This window comes from Caenorhabditis elegans, chromosome IV (assembly GCF_000002985.6).
Source record: "Caenorhabditis elegans chromosome IV".
Lineage (NCBI taxonomy): Eukaryota > Metazoa > Nematoda > Chromadorea > Rhabditida > Rhabditidae > Caenorhabditis > Caenorhabditis elegans.
The window spans coordinates 2,855,570-2,871,134 of record NC_003282.8 but is presented as its reverse complement, the minus strand read 5'-3'; the positions used below and the strand labels follow the sequence as shown (position 1 = coordinate 2,871,134).

General features: G+C 33.5%; 1 protein-coding gene across 3 annotated transcripts; it reads left to right on the top strand.

Moving 5' to 3' along the window:
- Positions 1-6,291: 6,291 nt before the first annotated feature.
- Positions 6,292-15,540, top strand: Y54G2A.16 (the record flags this gene model as incomplete). 3 transcript variants are annotated; one of them, NM_001307328.3, is made up of 5 exons in its annotated part: positions 6,292-6,363; positions 13,864-14,110; positions 14,931-15,097; positions 15,145-15,326; positions 15,371-15,540. In NM_001307328.3, the coding sequence occupies 5 exons, from the start codon at positions 6,292-6,294 to the stop codon at positions 15,432-15,434; spliced, it is 732 nt and encodes a 243-aa protein (NP_001294257.1). The 3 variants fall into 3 exon arrangements, with proteins under 3 accessions (NP_001294257.1, NP_500263.2, NP_001368198.1); NM_067862.3 differs by lacking the exon at positions 6,292-6,363 and having other exon boundaries at positions 14,020-14,110; NM_001380116.1 differs by lacking the exons at positions 6,292-6,363; positions 13,864-14,110 and having other exon boundaries at positions 14,963-15,097; positions 15,371-15,434.
- Positions 15,541-15,565: the final 25 nt, after the last annotated feature.

Here is a 15,565-nt window from a genome sequence, read left to right as displayed (position 1 = left end):
TTCAACCAACTAATTGTTCCCCTTTTTCTTTTCCGGCTTCCTTTAGTTTGCCCTCCCTTCTGACCAATTAAAGATGGTCAATGAGCTTTTGTGTTTTTTATTCTGCTCACCGGAAGTTTCAGGTTTCACATGTCTTTTTTCTTCACTTTTTATATTAGATAGAGAGAAAATTTAGAAAATTTAGGATTCGGAAATGTTTAAATTGAAACAATTTTTCTATCGAGAAATGGATTTTTTAAATTATTTTTTTGCAAAATTTTTGAATAAAAAAAAAATAATTTAAAATAATTCAATATTTCAATTCACGTGGTGCGAGGCTGTCCCTTTACGGTTTGATCTACAAAAATGCGGGAATTTTTTGCCCAAAAAATGTGACATAAGCACGTTCTAGCAAAATCAGTTGAGAACTCTGCGTCTCTTCTCCCGCATGTTTTGTAGATCTACGTAGATCAAGCCGAAATGAGACACTCTGACACCACGTGTCAATTGGAAAAAAAAACGAACCAAAAACGCCGAAATTTCCACCCACCCGATGTCGGCTGCTATTTTTTCTGGAAATGTCCGCTGCTTTTTATTGACCCTGAAAATGTCCGCTGCTATAGCTTCTGGAGGTGTCCGCTCCTTTATTTCCATATTTCCACCCGGCTGCTGACTGCTGCTACTGTCCCACCCGAAAAGTGTTGGCCGCTCTTTGCCCACCCGCCAGGTGTCGGCTGCCGTCTTCTCTATAACGTTTGGGCGCTATTAACCCACCGCGGGAGAGGTCGGATGCTTAATCCCAGAGAAATTTCCGAACTTTTTTAAAAATATTCTTAATCTAGATTTTAATCTGTGCTTGTTGTTCAACCAGTTCTGTCAATATTTTTTCAAAATCTTCTTCGATTTGAATAAAATTCCATTGTTTTTGTTCATTTCTAGATTTTTTATGTGTTCTTTTGTTTTCTTTGTGTTCCCAATTTCAAAAAAAAATAATTCGAAGAAAATTTTTCAAATTTTATTCAAAAACTTCCGCATTTTAGCATTATTATTTTGAAAAAAAACTCATAATTTTTTAACTAAAATTTAAATTCTGATTTTTACTCTGAATTTCTGAATTTCTGATTCTGAACTTTTACAGACATTTTTTTTACTTTTTACTTTTTTTTTTTAAACTGGGAGTGGGTTAATCTCATAATTTAATCTCAAAATCTTCTGAAAAAAAAAACAATCTGAGTTTCATATTTTTTTTCAAATTACATTTTCTCCGGGAAATCTTGTTCATTTTTTTTCGAAAATACACGAAAACCATCTTCAAAACTTCCTTTTCCAGAATATAATTTCAAAATTTGAGTAGACCACCTGGTTTCAAAGTTAAAGCAGTCTCAAGCAAGTAGGCTATAATTTAAATTACCGCTTAATTCCCTTCTACGTCAGTATGTTCTTGTTTATGAGGTTTCAGAATAGAAAAAAAAAACGAAAAGCATCATGTTAGATTAAGAAAACTGTTCAGTGTTGTTGAATGAATCATTTCGAAAAAAAACATTATAAAAAACCGGCTCTACACTTTATCAAAAATTGTCAATTGACAAAATATTTATTATTCCTTTTCCTATATTTTTGTAGTTGAAAATTTATTTATATCTCTAAAACAAACGGAGTTATAAACCGCCAAAATTATGATCATCATGGTGCATCGTACCAAAAATTCGTGAGACTGGACGATTTGTCCACCGCAAACCTCCAGCGATGTCGGCTGCGCATTTCTAGTTTTGATGTAAGGGCAAACAAACAAACAAACAAAAACTTATGTGTTTATAGAATCCAAAAAAAAAGCCGTGGCTTCTTCTGTTTCTTCTTCTCCACGAGGACTACACAACAACGTGTGTCCCGGAACAACCAAATTTTATTGCACAACACATATTGTTGCGTTCATAATCTTTCTAGAGGGCTAGACAGTCACGCAATATTTTCAGCTTTCTTTTTTCTGTGCTCGTGCTTTTTCAGCAACGCGTTCCCCTCATAATTTTCCTTTTTTTTTCCGTGTGAGTATCTACTGGATTTATTCTTAGTAAAACTATATATATACATCTGAATAAATGGTTATAGGATTTAAAAATTAAAAAAAAAATTTTTTGAACAATTTTTTTATTTTAGTCAAAAACTATGGTTTTTCTATAGTCAAACTATTTAACATAGCTATTAACACAATATTATTTATTATTTTTATTATAATTTGGAAAAAAAATCATGAAAAGCTACAATAAGTGAAAAATTTTTCAACATTAAAAAAAAAAAAAAAAACAATAATTTAGTCACTCCAAATAATCTAAGCTTTCTAAAAAAAATTCAAAAATCAAGAAAACATCGACTGGCACACTAAGTAGTTTATCACTTTTTCTCTGCTTTTCTGGAATTTTGTTTTAAATTGTTCGTGGAAAATTGGAATATTTTTTCCGTTCGGAATATTTTCATGTTAGCATGAACGTTTATTCAGTAAAGCTATAGAATATATTCGAATATATTAAACAATTTTTTAGAGGATTTTAGATAATTTCGATAATTTTTTTCAGAATTTTATTTCGATATTTCAGCAAAAAATTTGAATAAATTTCAAATAAAAAAGGTCTGTTAGGTGGTTCGTTTTTTTCCCTAGAACTCAATTACTTTTAATTTAGAGATTTTTGATTGAGTTTATTTGAATAAAAATTTAATTTTTTTTAAGTATATTTTTTTAATTGTTTCTTTTTTTAATCGAAATTCTAAGTCAGATTTTGAAGGTTTTTAACAACTTAACAACTAACAACTAGGGCAGGCTGTTAGTTTTGAAGCGTATCAATTTTTTTGCAATTTTTCCAAATTTTTCCGAAATTTCAAAATTTTTTAATTTTCTCTAAAAGCTTTCCGCTTTATCAAAAATTGAAAATTCTAATTTTTGATGAAAAAAATCTAAACATTTTAAGACTACCTATAATTTTTTAAAAGAACTTTCAAAAAATTTTTTTCAGATTTTTTTAACTGTTAAAAAAATTTATATCCTACAAAAAACCCATGAAACATTATAGAACGTTCTTGGATTCTTCGTAAATAAAAAAAAGTTGAAAATTTTGTTTCATACTTTTTCCAAAATTAAAAAAAAATTCTAACTTTCCCTAAACTCTCTTCTCTCTATTCAAATTAACCTAATAACTGGAAAATGTTTCCTCATCTCTATCTCATCCACCCCGTCATCATAGCTAATTTCTCGAACTCTTCCTGCTGCTCCAACAACTCCTACTCAAACAAATTTGTTCTCCGGAGACAATTTGACGAATGTAAAGAAAAAACACAGAAAAAATAGAATGAAGGCACTTTGTAGAATTGGATAGAAGAAGAAGCAGCGATTTTCTTCTCTGATATCACCTTTTTCTCCTGTTTTTTGTTGTTTTTGCCTACTTTTTCCATTAATCTTGTCGAGGAGAACCTCTTTTCTTGTACAAAATATTTGTTCCTTTTTTTGAAAAAAAACTAAATTTTCAGAAAAATATTTTGTAGGTATTATTGAAAATTGGCAATTTTTATAGTTTTTAAATTTCGGGCCAAACATTTTCGAGCAGATTTTTCTTCTGGAAGTGTCTGAAAATTTGAAAGTTGATTTTGAAAAAGCCTAAGAAGAAGCCCAAGCCTAAGTCTAAACCTAAGAAGAAGCCTAAGCCAAATCCTAAGCCTAGGCCTATGCCTAAGCTAAGCCTAAGCCTGAGCCTAAGTCTAAGCCTAATGTTGTCTGAAATTTACAAAAAGAAGTTAAATTTAGAGCCAAAATTTTTCCGGAAATTCAAAAAAAAATTCGAGCACAATTTTAGGCCAAAATTTTTTTCCTGAGTTCCCAAAAAGTTTTGAATAAGTAAAATCGAAATTTTCTGCAAAAAATATTTTTCGTAAATTAGAACAAAATTATACCAAATTTTATATTCAGTACTTGAAGTATTTGAAAATTGTCCCAAAAAGTAGAGTTTTGTGTAAAAAATGTTTTCGGAAAATTTTGAAAAAAACTAAATTTTTTATAGAAGTTTTTTTTTCAGAAATTGGATCAAAAACAAATTTAAATTTTTGGATTTGAACTAATTATTAAACATTTTGAAATCTATATAAATTGTTCCTAAATTTTTCTGAAAATTCTTTCGTTAATTTCCATGAATTTTTGTCTCCAAGAACTACAACTTCTCCAATTACAAAAAACAAAACGTCATTCGTTCAAAAAATGAAGATCAAAATTTCAAAGAAGAGGCGGCATTCATATAAATAGAATATTTAAACGAAATTCCAAAGCACACATAAGTAAAAAATCTCTAGCTCTCCCTATTAGAAATAGAATCCCACTGGAATTCAAATATTTTTGGTGATTAAAAATGGCATTTGCATCATTTGAAACGGTGAAATCCGGTTCCAAGTTTTATTTTAAACGTCAGCAAATTTTTCTGAATTTTGGATGATTTTGGTGCAGAAATTTGGGACAAAATTGAAACATTCCTCGTGGAAAATTGTAAAAATGTATTTTTTAGAAAATTAATTTTTTGTCTGTAAATGTTTTTTCCTTGAAATTATTCTGGCTAGTTTTAATGTTCTTGTTTCAAAAATTTTTTTTAGATTCAAAAGTATTTTTTTTTTTTGAAAAATACATTTTAATCTCAAAATCCTAACATTTTCACTTGGATTTTCGGATTTTTCTGTCCAAATTTTTTTGTACTTTTCCTTATTGATTCTGTCCTCACAATCTTAAAATTCAATTTTTTCTGTATATTTTCAGAATACAAAAAAATGTTCAAAACATCAGTTTTAGGTCAGAATAAATATAATTTTGCTCTCATTTTTTTCCTGAAATTTTGATTTTTTATTTGTTGGAAATTTCAAAACCTTAAAAAATATAATTTTCTGAAATTTTTTATAGATTCACGTAGTGCCAGGCTTATGTCCGTTTATGGTTTGATCTACAAAAAATGCGGGAATTTTCCGCCCAAAAAATAAGTGACGTCAGCACGTTCTTAACCATACGAAATCAGTTGTGAACTCTGCATCTTTTCTCCCGCATTTTTTGTAGATCTACGTAGATCAAGCCGAAATGAGACTCTGACACCAAGTGATGATTTTTATTTAAAAATTAAAACTTTCAAAAATTAATATTTTTCAAAAAAAAAAGCTTAAAGAAGGAGTATCGTCAATGGGAAAATTGTTTTATATTGTAGTATTTGTACGTTAACATTCAGCGAAAAAATCATTAAAATTTAACTAGAGAAATCCTAGGCCACGACGATCATACGAATTTTAATTTGTTTTCAATTGTGTTTTGAAAAAATACTTAATACAATTCCTTCTTCCCAGTTTTCTTTAACTTTTTGAGAAAAAAAGGGAATTAAAGTTCGAAAAAACTACATTTAAATCAATATTTTGTTTACGAATATGGCCTAGAAATCGCGTGGTGGCCTAGGATTCATTTGGCGCGAAATTCAAATTCAGCCACTTTCAGCCACTTTCGTTGATTTCACCGGCTAAATGCTCAATGTTAACGGATTTTTTCCGTTTTTCTTTTGCAATAATTGGAAGTTTGAGTACACATACTACATTTTAAAACAATTTCCCCATTGACGATACTCTTTCTTTAAAGTTTGAAATATGAACAAATTTTCCAAGTTTTTTTTTAACAATAATTTATTTCAAAATTCAAAAAAGTGAAAAAAGTAGAAATGAAAAAAAATATTGTTCACTGGAAGAAGACAGATTAAAAAAATCCATATATACAGATTTCAGTGTTAAATTACTAAAAATACATACATTTTTAATTTTTGTAATTTTGCAATTTTTTAAATTCGAAAAAATATTTTCCAAAAAATTGGACAATTTTTCAATTGTTTATTCCATCTTTTTCGTTTTTTTAGGTTTTGAATTTTTTTTTCAGTCAAAATTCTACAGTTTTAGCTCAAAATTGTGCCCCAAAATCCAAAAAAAAAAGTCGAAATGACTATTTTTTCAAAATTTTCTTCTTGCTAAACACAACTAACTGGCCAAAAAAACCACGCTGCACTCAATTTTTCTTTGAAATTTCCACAAAATTGGCGACCTTTTCACACATTTTTTTTGACGATGTGAATTCTGTTGAATAGACACCAAACCCCGCCTATTGTCTTCTGACCGAAAAAATTTCTTTTTTTTTCTTCAGGAGAATAACCTTTTTTTGTCAGGAAACTTTGTTTTCTTGGTAAACTTTTGTTTTTCTTTCATAGTTTATTGAATTTTGTTCCAGGAAGAAGCCACGTGGGAGAGGAGGAGAAGCTTTAGAAAATGAACAGTTTTCAAAAAATGAGAAAGATCAAGTCGTCAAGTGGCAATAAATTGCAAATTCCGAGAATTGAGGTCAGTTTATTTTAGATTATTAGAAAAAAAATTGAAAAAAGTTTGTTTCCAATTATTTGAATTCTAAAATTTTAAATTTTAAATTTTAAATTTTAAACTCATAAATTTTAAAAATAGTTGTTTTGTTTGTAAAAAATGTCCAACATGAAATAAATGTTTTTTGGAAATTTTAAATTTAGGCAGAAAAAAAACCTGTAGAATTGAAAAATGTAAGGATAAAGTTTTTGAACAAAAATTTTTTAAAGCTCAAATAATTCAAATAAGACATTTTCAAGTTTTCGAAAGAACAATTTTCTCGAAAAAAAACGCGAAAGTTAAATTTGGCTTAAGATTAGGCATATATTTGTGGAAATAATTAAAACTAGAAAATTCGTAATATTCGTAGCGTTTTTTTCAACAAATTGAAAATTTTTCATAAACACTTGAACTTCTTGTAAAAATAAAATTATTGCAAAAAGTTTATAAATAAAAAAAAGGTTAAAATCGTAAATTTTTAAATTAAAAAAACCTAGAAAAAAACACTATTAATGTATTTTCCTGATGGTTTTTCTGAATTCAAAAATCTAGAAAAAACATTTCTTGTTTATTTTTTTTTGCAAAACTGCACCACTTCTCCCTCTCTACCCAAATTCCAGAATAAAATGCTAAATAGCTTCATCATTTCCTCCTCCCATTCAGTTATTTTTCTTTTTATAAATGCATATATTTCTCTCTCTCTCTCTCTCTATCAACTGCTTCTCCTTCTTCACTAATACAATTTTTACTTCCTAAAGTTCCAAAAAAAAAAAATTCAATTACTAATCTACTTTATGTGTTTGTTTGTAAATACCCGTCTGAAAATAGTTGTCTGAAAAAAAAGAGTGCCGACAGCTGTCACAACCGCCAACTCAATTTCATCTCATTTTCACACCCATTTTCAATTTTTTGAGGTACATTTTTGTGACGTCAAATTAAAAAAAAATACTTTCCGGTTTTTTTTAATTTTCAAATTTTCACAATTTTAGTTTTTCCTGAAATTTTTCTTAAAATCAGCTTTTACTCTACCCAGTTACGATGAAAATAATTAATTTTTTGGCAAATTTACAATATTTTTAATTTCCTCTCCGGAAATATGCACTACTGAAATTTTGAGTAATGTTTTTTTTTGGATAAATTTAAACTGTTCGAGTTATTGTCCAATTTACTTTTTGAAAATTCCATTTTCGCGCCAAAATTTTCAAAAATCAATTATTTCAATTATAGATTTTATCAATTATTTCAACTATAGATTTTTCCATAGATATTTATCAAATTTTGGGGAATAAAATCTTCAATTTGTTGTTTGAATTCAAATTGCGCGCCGAGTATTTTGATAATTTGAGTTCCTCAGTTATTAAAAAAATATATTTCCCAGCTCCAGAAGCCCTAAAATCCAGATTTTTCGAACTTTGGAGTTTTTAAGTTTTAAGTTTTTTTCTTCGAGTTTCGATTTTAAATTTAAATAATTTATACGGTTTTGGAATTAATTAAAAAATTGCAAAATTTTTCACCCACGTTCAAACATGTTCAACTGCGAAATTCGACACAATTTATAACTTTTAAATTTTTCACAACAAAATTTTCAAACAACTTTTCCAAATAATTTTGAGCCCTATCCCTGTGTATATGTATAACCTATATCTATGCCTACGCACCCAAAAAATCCCCCATTTTTCCCCTAAAACTTCCGTAAACAAAGCTATCAGCCACCATCTTCAGTGACCTTCCACAAAATAGCTATTCTAAGAAAAGTTCGAAAAGAACATCTAAACTCTATATCCTGTAAACAATATTCGAGTCTTTATTCTAATTTTGGCTGGAAGAGCTGAGCCTATTTCTCGAGGAAAACAAACAATTTCAGAACTTTCAGCCAACTTTCTTAAAGGCTCATTGTATTATCAAATGTATAAAAAGTTGTAGTCGAATTTTTTACTTGCTTCATTAGACTCGAAACTGTCCGAAAACTCCGAATTTCATTACGAAACTTCTTGAAAACTTCTCAAAAAAAGTTATGGCGGCTCAAAGAATGACCAAAAACTAGTTAAAATTTGAAATTTGACCGGCTTGTCAGCGTCTGGAAACTAACTCATTTGAAATCTAATTGTCAATTTACTATATATAAAGCGCGTGTCGTTCCGTCACTATGTAGTTTGATCTCTGATCATTTTGGGAAGCCTTATGCTAAATGCGCAGCAGACATCGATCGAGGTCCGCGATAGAGACCGTATATCTAAAGTGTTTTCTCACGGCTGGTGGGTATATAAGTTAACTAATTTGCGTTTTCAACTTGAGTTAGGTATTTTAAGGTCGATAGGCAAAGAGCGTAGGTACCACATTTTATCTTTTTGACATTGACAAGTTGGCCAAATTTCAGGTCATTTTTTGCCCTTTTCCCTTTTCCCACCGACTACTTTATTGAAAGACGCCAGATGGCAAATTTATACTAAGCTAAATGTTGAATAAGAACAAAAACCAATCTAGTCTAGTCTGGGCTGAACAATTTTAATCCTCAAGCCATATTTTAAGGAAAACTTTCTTTGAATTCAGAGATCTAAAAATAAAGAGTTATTAACAAAAAACATGCCAATTGCCTTGTCTGGATATTATTTCAGTAGATCTTTTTTTTTTAGTTATAAATTAGTTTGCACATCTTCAACTCTGCATTTTGTAGTTTGTAGTTTGTAGTTTGTAACTTGTAGTTCATAATACAGTAGGCATAAAATCATTAGGTATCTGACAGTTTGCAATTAGGCAGCTTCAATGAAACATTGATTCCCTACAAACTACAATTACTACATTGTAGTTTGTAGTTTGTAGTAATCAATTCAACTTCCCAAATGTAGGTTATAGTTTATAGTCTGTAGCCACCCCCATCATCTACTCTTCAATTTTTTCGATTACCTCCTCCCCCGCTTCTTTTAAAATTATCCACCCCGTCGCTGCAAACCTGCGCCACTTCCTTGTTTTTTCTTCACTTTTTTATTTTATTTTTCTTCTCCATCTGTGAGTCAGATCCGTTACATAGCGTGCTATTAAATTCATCTGGAATTGCTTTTTTTTCTCAGCCAGCTGTAACTTTTAACGTCATCTGTGTTTTCGAATAATTGCAGGGGAATGTTTTTTGGTCTGTGAAGGTTCCTACGTGCCTGCCTTATGCCTAGGTACCTACCTTATGCCTAGGTGCCTGCTTTATGCCTAGATGCCTACCTTATGCATCGGTGCCTAATTTATGCCTAGGTGTTTTTGTGCCTACCTTATGACTAGATACCTACCTTATGTCTAGGTGCGTATCTTATACCCACGTGCCTACGTGCCTACCTTATGCCTATGAGCCTAACTTGTGCGTAGGTACCTATCTTAAACCTAGATTCCTATGTGCCTACTTTAAGCCTATATGCGTACTTTTTGTATCGGTGCCTAGCTTATGACTATGTACCTAACTTATGCCTAGGTGCCTACTTTATGCCCAGGTGCCTACCTCATGCATCGGTGCCTAAATTATGCCTAGGTGCCTATCTTATGCCTAGGTGCCTAATTCATGCATAGGTGCCTGAATAATGCCTAGGTGCCTGCCTTATGCATAGGTGCCTAATTTATGCCTAGGTTCCTATGTTACACCTAGGCGCCTGCTTTATGACTTGACGCCTATTTCAGGCCTACCTCCTAGTAGGCAAACAGGTCTACCCAGGTCTATGTAATCTCACTCCCTTAACCGCTTCCCAGATCCATAATCTTATTGGTCTGTGGTCGGGTTTCCGCTTTTTCTTGTGAACCATCTGGTTACTGGTTGCTCATAAATTATATAGACATGTCCGTTTTTTTTGGAATTGGAGCTTCTTACTCATAAGAACCGGACATTTATAATTATTTCTCACCTCTCTCTCTCCCGGGTTTCAGGAATTTGAAGTCTCAAGGATCATGGTGAATCGATATTTTATTGATTGTTTTAGTACAGGAATAATGCTTGATCTCTAGGTAGGTAGGTAGGTAGATAGGTAGGTAGGTAGGTAGGTAGGTTGGTAGAAGGCAGGCAAGTAGGAAAGAAGGTAGGTAGGTAGGTAGGGAAATTTTGGCACAAAATACCAACTTTTTTGGAATCTCCCCTTCTTTCTCAAAATTGTTAATTTTCAAATCTCAAGGATCTGTATGATAATAATTTTTAAAATCTAGTTAGGTAGGTAGGTAGGTAGGTAGGTAGGTAAGTTGGTAGGCAGGAAGTAGGAAGGTAGATAGATTGGTAAGCATACACTTAGATAGGTAGGTAAGTAGATATGTAGGTAGGCAGGCAAATATATTGGTACGCATACAGGTAGGTAGGTAGGCAGGTAGGTAGGTAGGTAGGTAGGTAGGGAAATTTTGGCACAAAAGACCAACTTTTTGGAATTTCCCCTTCACTCTCGAAATTGTTTGTTATCCCCCCGCCAAAAAAAACATCCCAAAAATTTTGACATCACGCTCTCCCCCTCCCCGGCAGCGCAACCCCTTTCACTTTCAGCTGCGGAACTGCTGCTGCGGAGCCCCCACACGTTTCCGGTCTTTTCAGCTTTTCGACCAACGAAAACACCTTTTGTGTTCCCCTTTCCATTTCTTCTGATCAGACATCTTTATATAATTGCACATCAAAATAAGAAAAAAAAATACATGTTGGAATTCAAGAAAATAGGCGCCCCGGAAATTCAATTAGTCAGATGAATAGGGCCGGGGAGACGGGACGAATTTATAAGGAATTTTCTTTTCTAGTTTCTCGGCGACAATTCTTAAATCTAGAAAAAATCCATAGTTTTCAGTTTATTTTCAAAATTTTCAGTTTTTTTTTTCGATTTTTGAGCTATTTTCCCATGTAGCACTGAATTTTCTTACACTTTTTGGACGTTTTTTTCTCAATTTTCTTTTCTAGCTTAACTAGAAGCCTACCCATTTTCAATATCCAATAGCTCATATGGCTCCGCGCCAAACTTTCATAAATTATTTATATTTCCAACTTTTTTTTTCTGACTAGCCAGTCTATTCCGCGTAAACTTGAATATTTTTATATTTTTGGCATGATTTTTTGGTCAACTTGGTTCAGGCTTAGGCTTAGGCCTAGGCTTATGCTTAGTTTTGGATTTAGGCTCAGGCATAGGCTTAGGCTCAGGCTTCGGCTTAAGCACAGGCATAGGCATCATAGGCTTAGACTCAGGCATAGGGTTAGGCACAGGCATAGGCTTAGGCTTAGTTCTTAGGCTTAGGCTCAGACTCAGACTCAGACTCAGACTTAGGCTTAGGCTTATGCATAGGCTTAGGCATTGTCTTAGGCTTGGCGTCAGAGGCGAGCGTTAGCTCGCCACTGACGCTATTTAGGCTTGGTCAGGCTTAGGCTTAGGTTTACGCTTAGGCACAGGCTGAGGCTTAGGCTCAAGCTGAGGCTTGTGCTCAGGCTTAGTGCTAGTCTTAGGCTTAGGCTTAGCATGAGGTTGATCTTGAGTTTCTGGCGTTTTTGGAGTATTTTTTTTGAAAGTTGTAACTTGCTAAAACATTTCGGCTATTTCACGAATTTTTTACACATTTTCCAAAAATCCAAGAATTTTTTGAAAAACTCTAGACAAATTTTAAAGTATCCAAACTCTACCTCAATTATCACTTAGTTTCCCCAATTTATCTTTAGATCCTGGACTTCTCGGTCTTCAATCTTTCCACCCATGACTCATGTTCCACATTGCTCCACATTCCACATTGCTAGGATAACACTCGAGTTTTTTTTCAAAAAAAAAAAAAAAAAAGAAGAAAGGTTCAACATAATTGAATCCGTCTGAACCTCGCGTACATCTACTTTCCAATTCAAAGAGTGATTTGAATAAAAAATGAGGAAACGGAGGACAAAGAATGCATTTTGTTTGTTGCAGGATGATTTAGTCATAGGTTTTGTTAGACCAAAAATTGTTTTAAGCGTTTGACTTTTGAATTCAGAACTCTGAACTCGATGCACCATGAGTTCGCCTAAAGAGTAGCCACTTTAAAAACGCATGTCTCAGTTCACTTTTTGAAAATATCCAAAAGTTAAAATTGAAGTGTTATAGAAAAAATTACAAAAAATATTTTATCAGCTGATAATTTTTCAATAGACCCAAATGTTTCCGAGATATAAGCTGTCAAAGCTTAAATTCGATGCACCATGAGCTTACTTTTAGCATCCCTAATTTGAAGCTCATATCTCGGTTCATTACTAAGATATCTACAAAATTTAAACTGCAATTTTATAGAATGTAATACACGAAATATTTTGTCAATTTACAATTTTTTGAAAAACTCAAAGGCTGACGAGATATGAGCTCTCAAAGTTCAGGGTCACGACTAGAAAACCGGCTGGATTTTGCCTTTTTTTCAATTTATCATTAAGATTAATTTGTTGAAAGGTACAAACGTACTTAATTTGTAATAGGCACAAGTGTAGGCAGAAGGCAGGCAAAAGGTAGGCAGACCCATTTTCGAGAACTTCGAGAAATGCGTGATTCATACCAACACCAGTCTTTATGTTCTTCTCCCTTCTATTTCCCATGTTCGGCATTGCTCAGCTGGCTCGTGCATAATATTTTCCAGTCGAGCAGCATGCATTCATCATTGAATATTCTCTTATGACGCAGTTATGGAAGATATGGGCGGAGCTGTATGTGAAGTCAGCTGGAAAAAAGGATAGGGGTGGTCTAGACAACAACACATAAACCGTTCCCTTTTTCTTAATTTTTTAAAGCCTTTTCATCTAATTTAAGATGCGATGTGTTAGTGGGGGTTTTCAAATCTTTTGTATCAAGTTATTCGTCAGCGAGAGTTGCTGGCGCATTTCTGGCGCCTGGCGCGTCTCGGTTTGATCTACAACCAATGCGAGAATTTTTCGCCTTTTTTCGCAAAAATGTGGCGTCAGCACGTTCTTAACCATGCAAAATCAGTTGAAAACTCTGCGTCTCTTCTCCCGCATTTTTTGTAGATCTACGTAGATTAAACCGAAATGGGACACTCTGACACCACATGGCGTATAGTTCCATTACAAAAAATAGTTCAACTCGAGTTATTGAGACTTCAAAATTCCTAACGAGACCTCCTCTTTGATCTTCATAAAAACGCAAGCAAAGTTTGCTGGCGCGCTTGTGGATGTTTTGCTAAAGATTTCGACTAAACCTGGCCCTTTTTTCTTTCTAAAAATTAATGTTTGATCTATTCCCGCGAAAGTTCTTCAAATCTGACGCAGGTTTTGTTCACGCCTGCTTCCGACTGGTTTTTGCTAATTTTGCGCCACTTTTTAATCAATATTTATCAATAAGTTCAAGTCTAGTTTTTGAGAATCTGAAACCCCCTCACGAAGACCCTCTTGTTGACCTACTTATCCATATCCACTCAAATTCCCTGTAATATGAATAAAAATATTTCAACAAGTCAAGAAACAAGACAACTTTCTGAAACCTGACCCCAATAACCTCTCAAAACCCAAACATCAACTCTGATTTCCAGGTCCGCCGCTCATCTTCCCTACATAACCCGGAGCTTCATCAATACCCCATCGACGACTCGAAGCTCTCCGAGGTATCTGCATTAAGCCCCTCGAGCAGCTTCTTCTCAGTGCTCTCAAATCCTGTGACGACTCCTCAGTCGCCAAGTTTCACCGCAATGGCCAGATATCGATGCTGTTTCGGAACGTGTCGACTGCGAGTCGGAGCCTGTGTGATTGGCATCGCGTGCATTTTGATCGCGATTTTGTGTAAGTTTTTTTTTTGACTTTCGAGTTTTAATTCCTTTCAAATTTGAAAAAAAATGTAGCGCCACTGGTGAAACTGAACATAATTTTTAAAAAAAGTTATTGGCCGACTTACTCTAGATTTTTGCCGATTTTAATGTAGTTTTTACAGAAATTATTTTCAAATCTGAGAAAAATCACGTGGTGACAGAGTGTCCCATTTAGGTTTGATCTACGTATCTACAAAAATATCTACAAAAAATGCGGGAGTTGAAACGCATAGTTCTCAACTGTTTTTGCATGGTTAAGAACGTGCTGATATCACCTTTTTTGGGCTAAAAATTCCCGCATTTTTTGTAGATCAGACCGAGATGGGACATCCTGACACCAGGTGGGTCTCCGGCAATTTGGCAATTTGCCGGACATTTCAATTCCGGCAATTTGGCGATTTGCCGGAAATTTCAATTCCGGCAATTTGTCAACGATCTGCCTTTTAGGGCATACATTTGTTTTCCTATAAGTTGGCAAGGTCTTCTCAGTGGAAAATTTTTTTCACTGAAACATGTCCCATAACGGTTTGATCTACCAAAAAGGCGGGCTTTTTTTCTTGACCATGCGAAATTAGTTGAGAAGTCTGCGTCTAAATTTTTGCAATTCTCGTAGATCAACGTAGATCAAATTGATATGGGACATCCTGACACCTCGTGCTGTAACCCATTTTGATGTAGAATTTGGAACTGTTCCGAAAAATTTATTTCAAAGATTTCCATGTTTTGATGAAATTTAATTTTCTAAAACAAGCATGCTAAGCTTTTATATATATTACTTTTTTTTAAAATTCCAGCTCTTTGCTCCCTGCTGTCTGTTTCAACAGCAATGACGTCAGACGCTCAATCTTTTCTCACTACTCCAATCGTTCTCTCCTTACTACAATTTGCCACATCGATGATCATGATAGTAGCGGTGCTCACAAGCTTCCATTGGCTCCTGCTCCCATTTATGCTCTCCTGTGTAAGTTTTACATTCTAAACGTCTTCTAAGAACTCCTAGTCTTCCAGATAGCCAACCTCCTGGCGCTTGTCGTTCTCTGCTCGTGGGGTGTGCTGCGACGTCATGAGCTCTCCAACTCGGTGGTGCCACTGCTTCTAATTGGTTCCACCGGAATCGGACTTCTCTACCTATGGTTTTTAACAATAATCTCCATGACGTTCGTGCTTATTCGAGATCGAAAAATTATGGGGTGAGTGATGGTTACGCTGAAATGAATAATATTTCATGTTCCAGGTACGACGATGAGTTCAACATCGAGAATCGTCAATTCGACAGAGCCAGCAGTTCAGTCGTCTAGTCAACTGATATCAATACATATGTATAACTATCACATTAGATTCCAAAACGCGTACATTTTCTCTCAACATTTATGGGTTCTCTTTCTTTTAATAAATGATAATTTTCTAATGCACTAATACACAGGCGCAG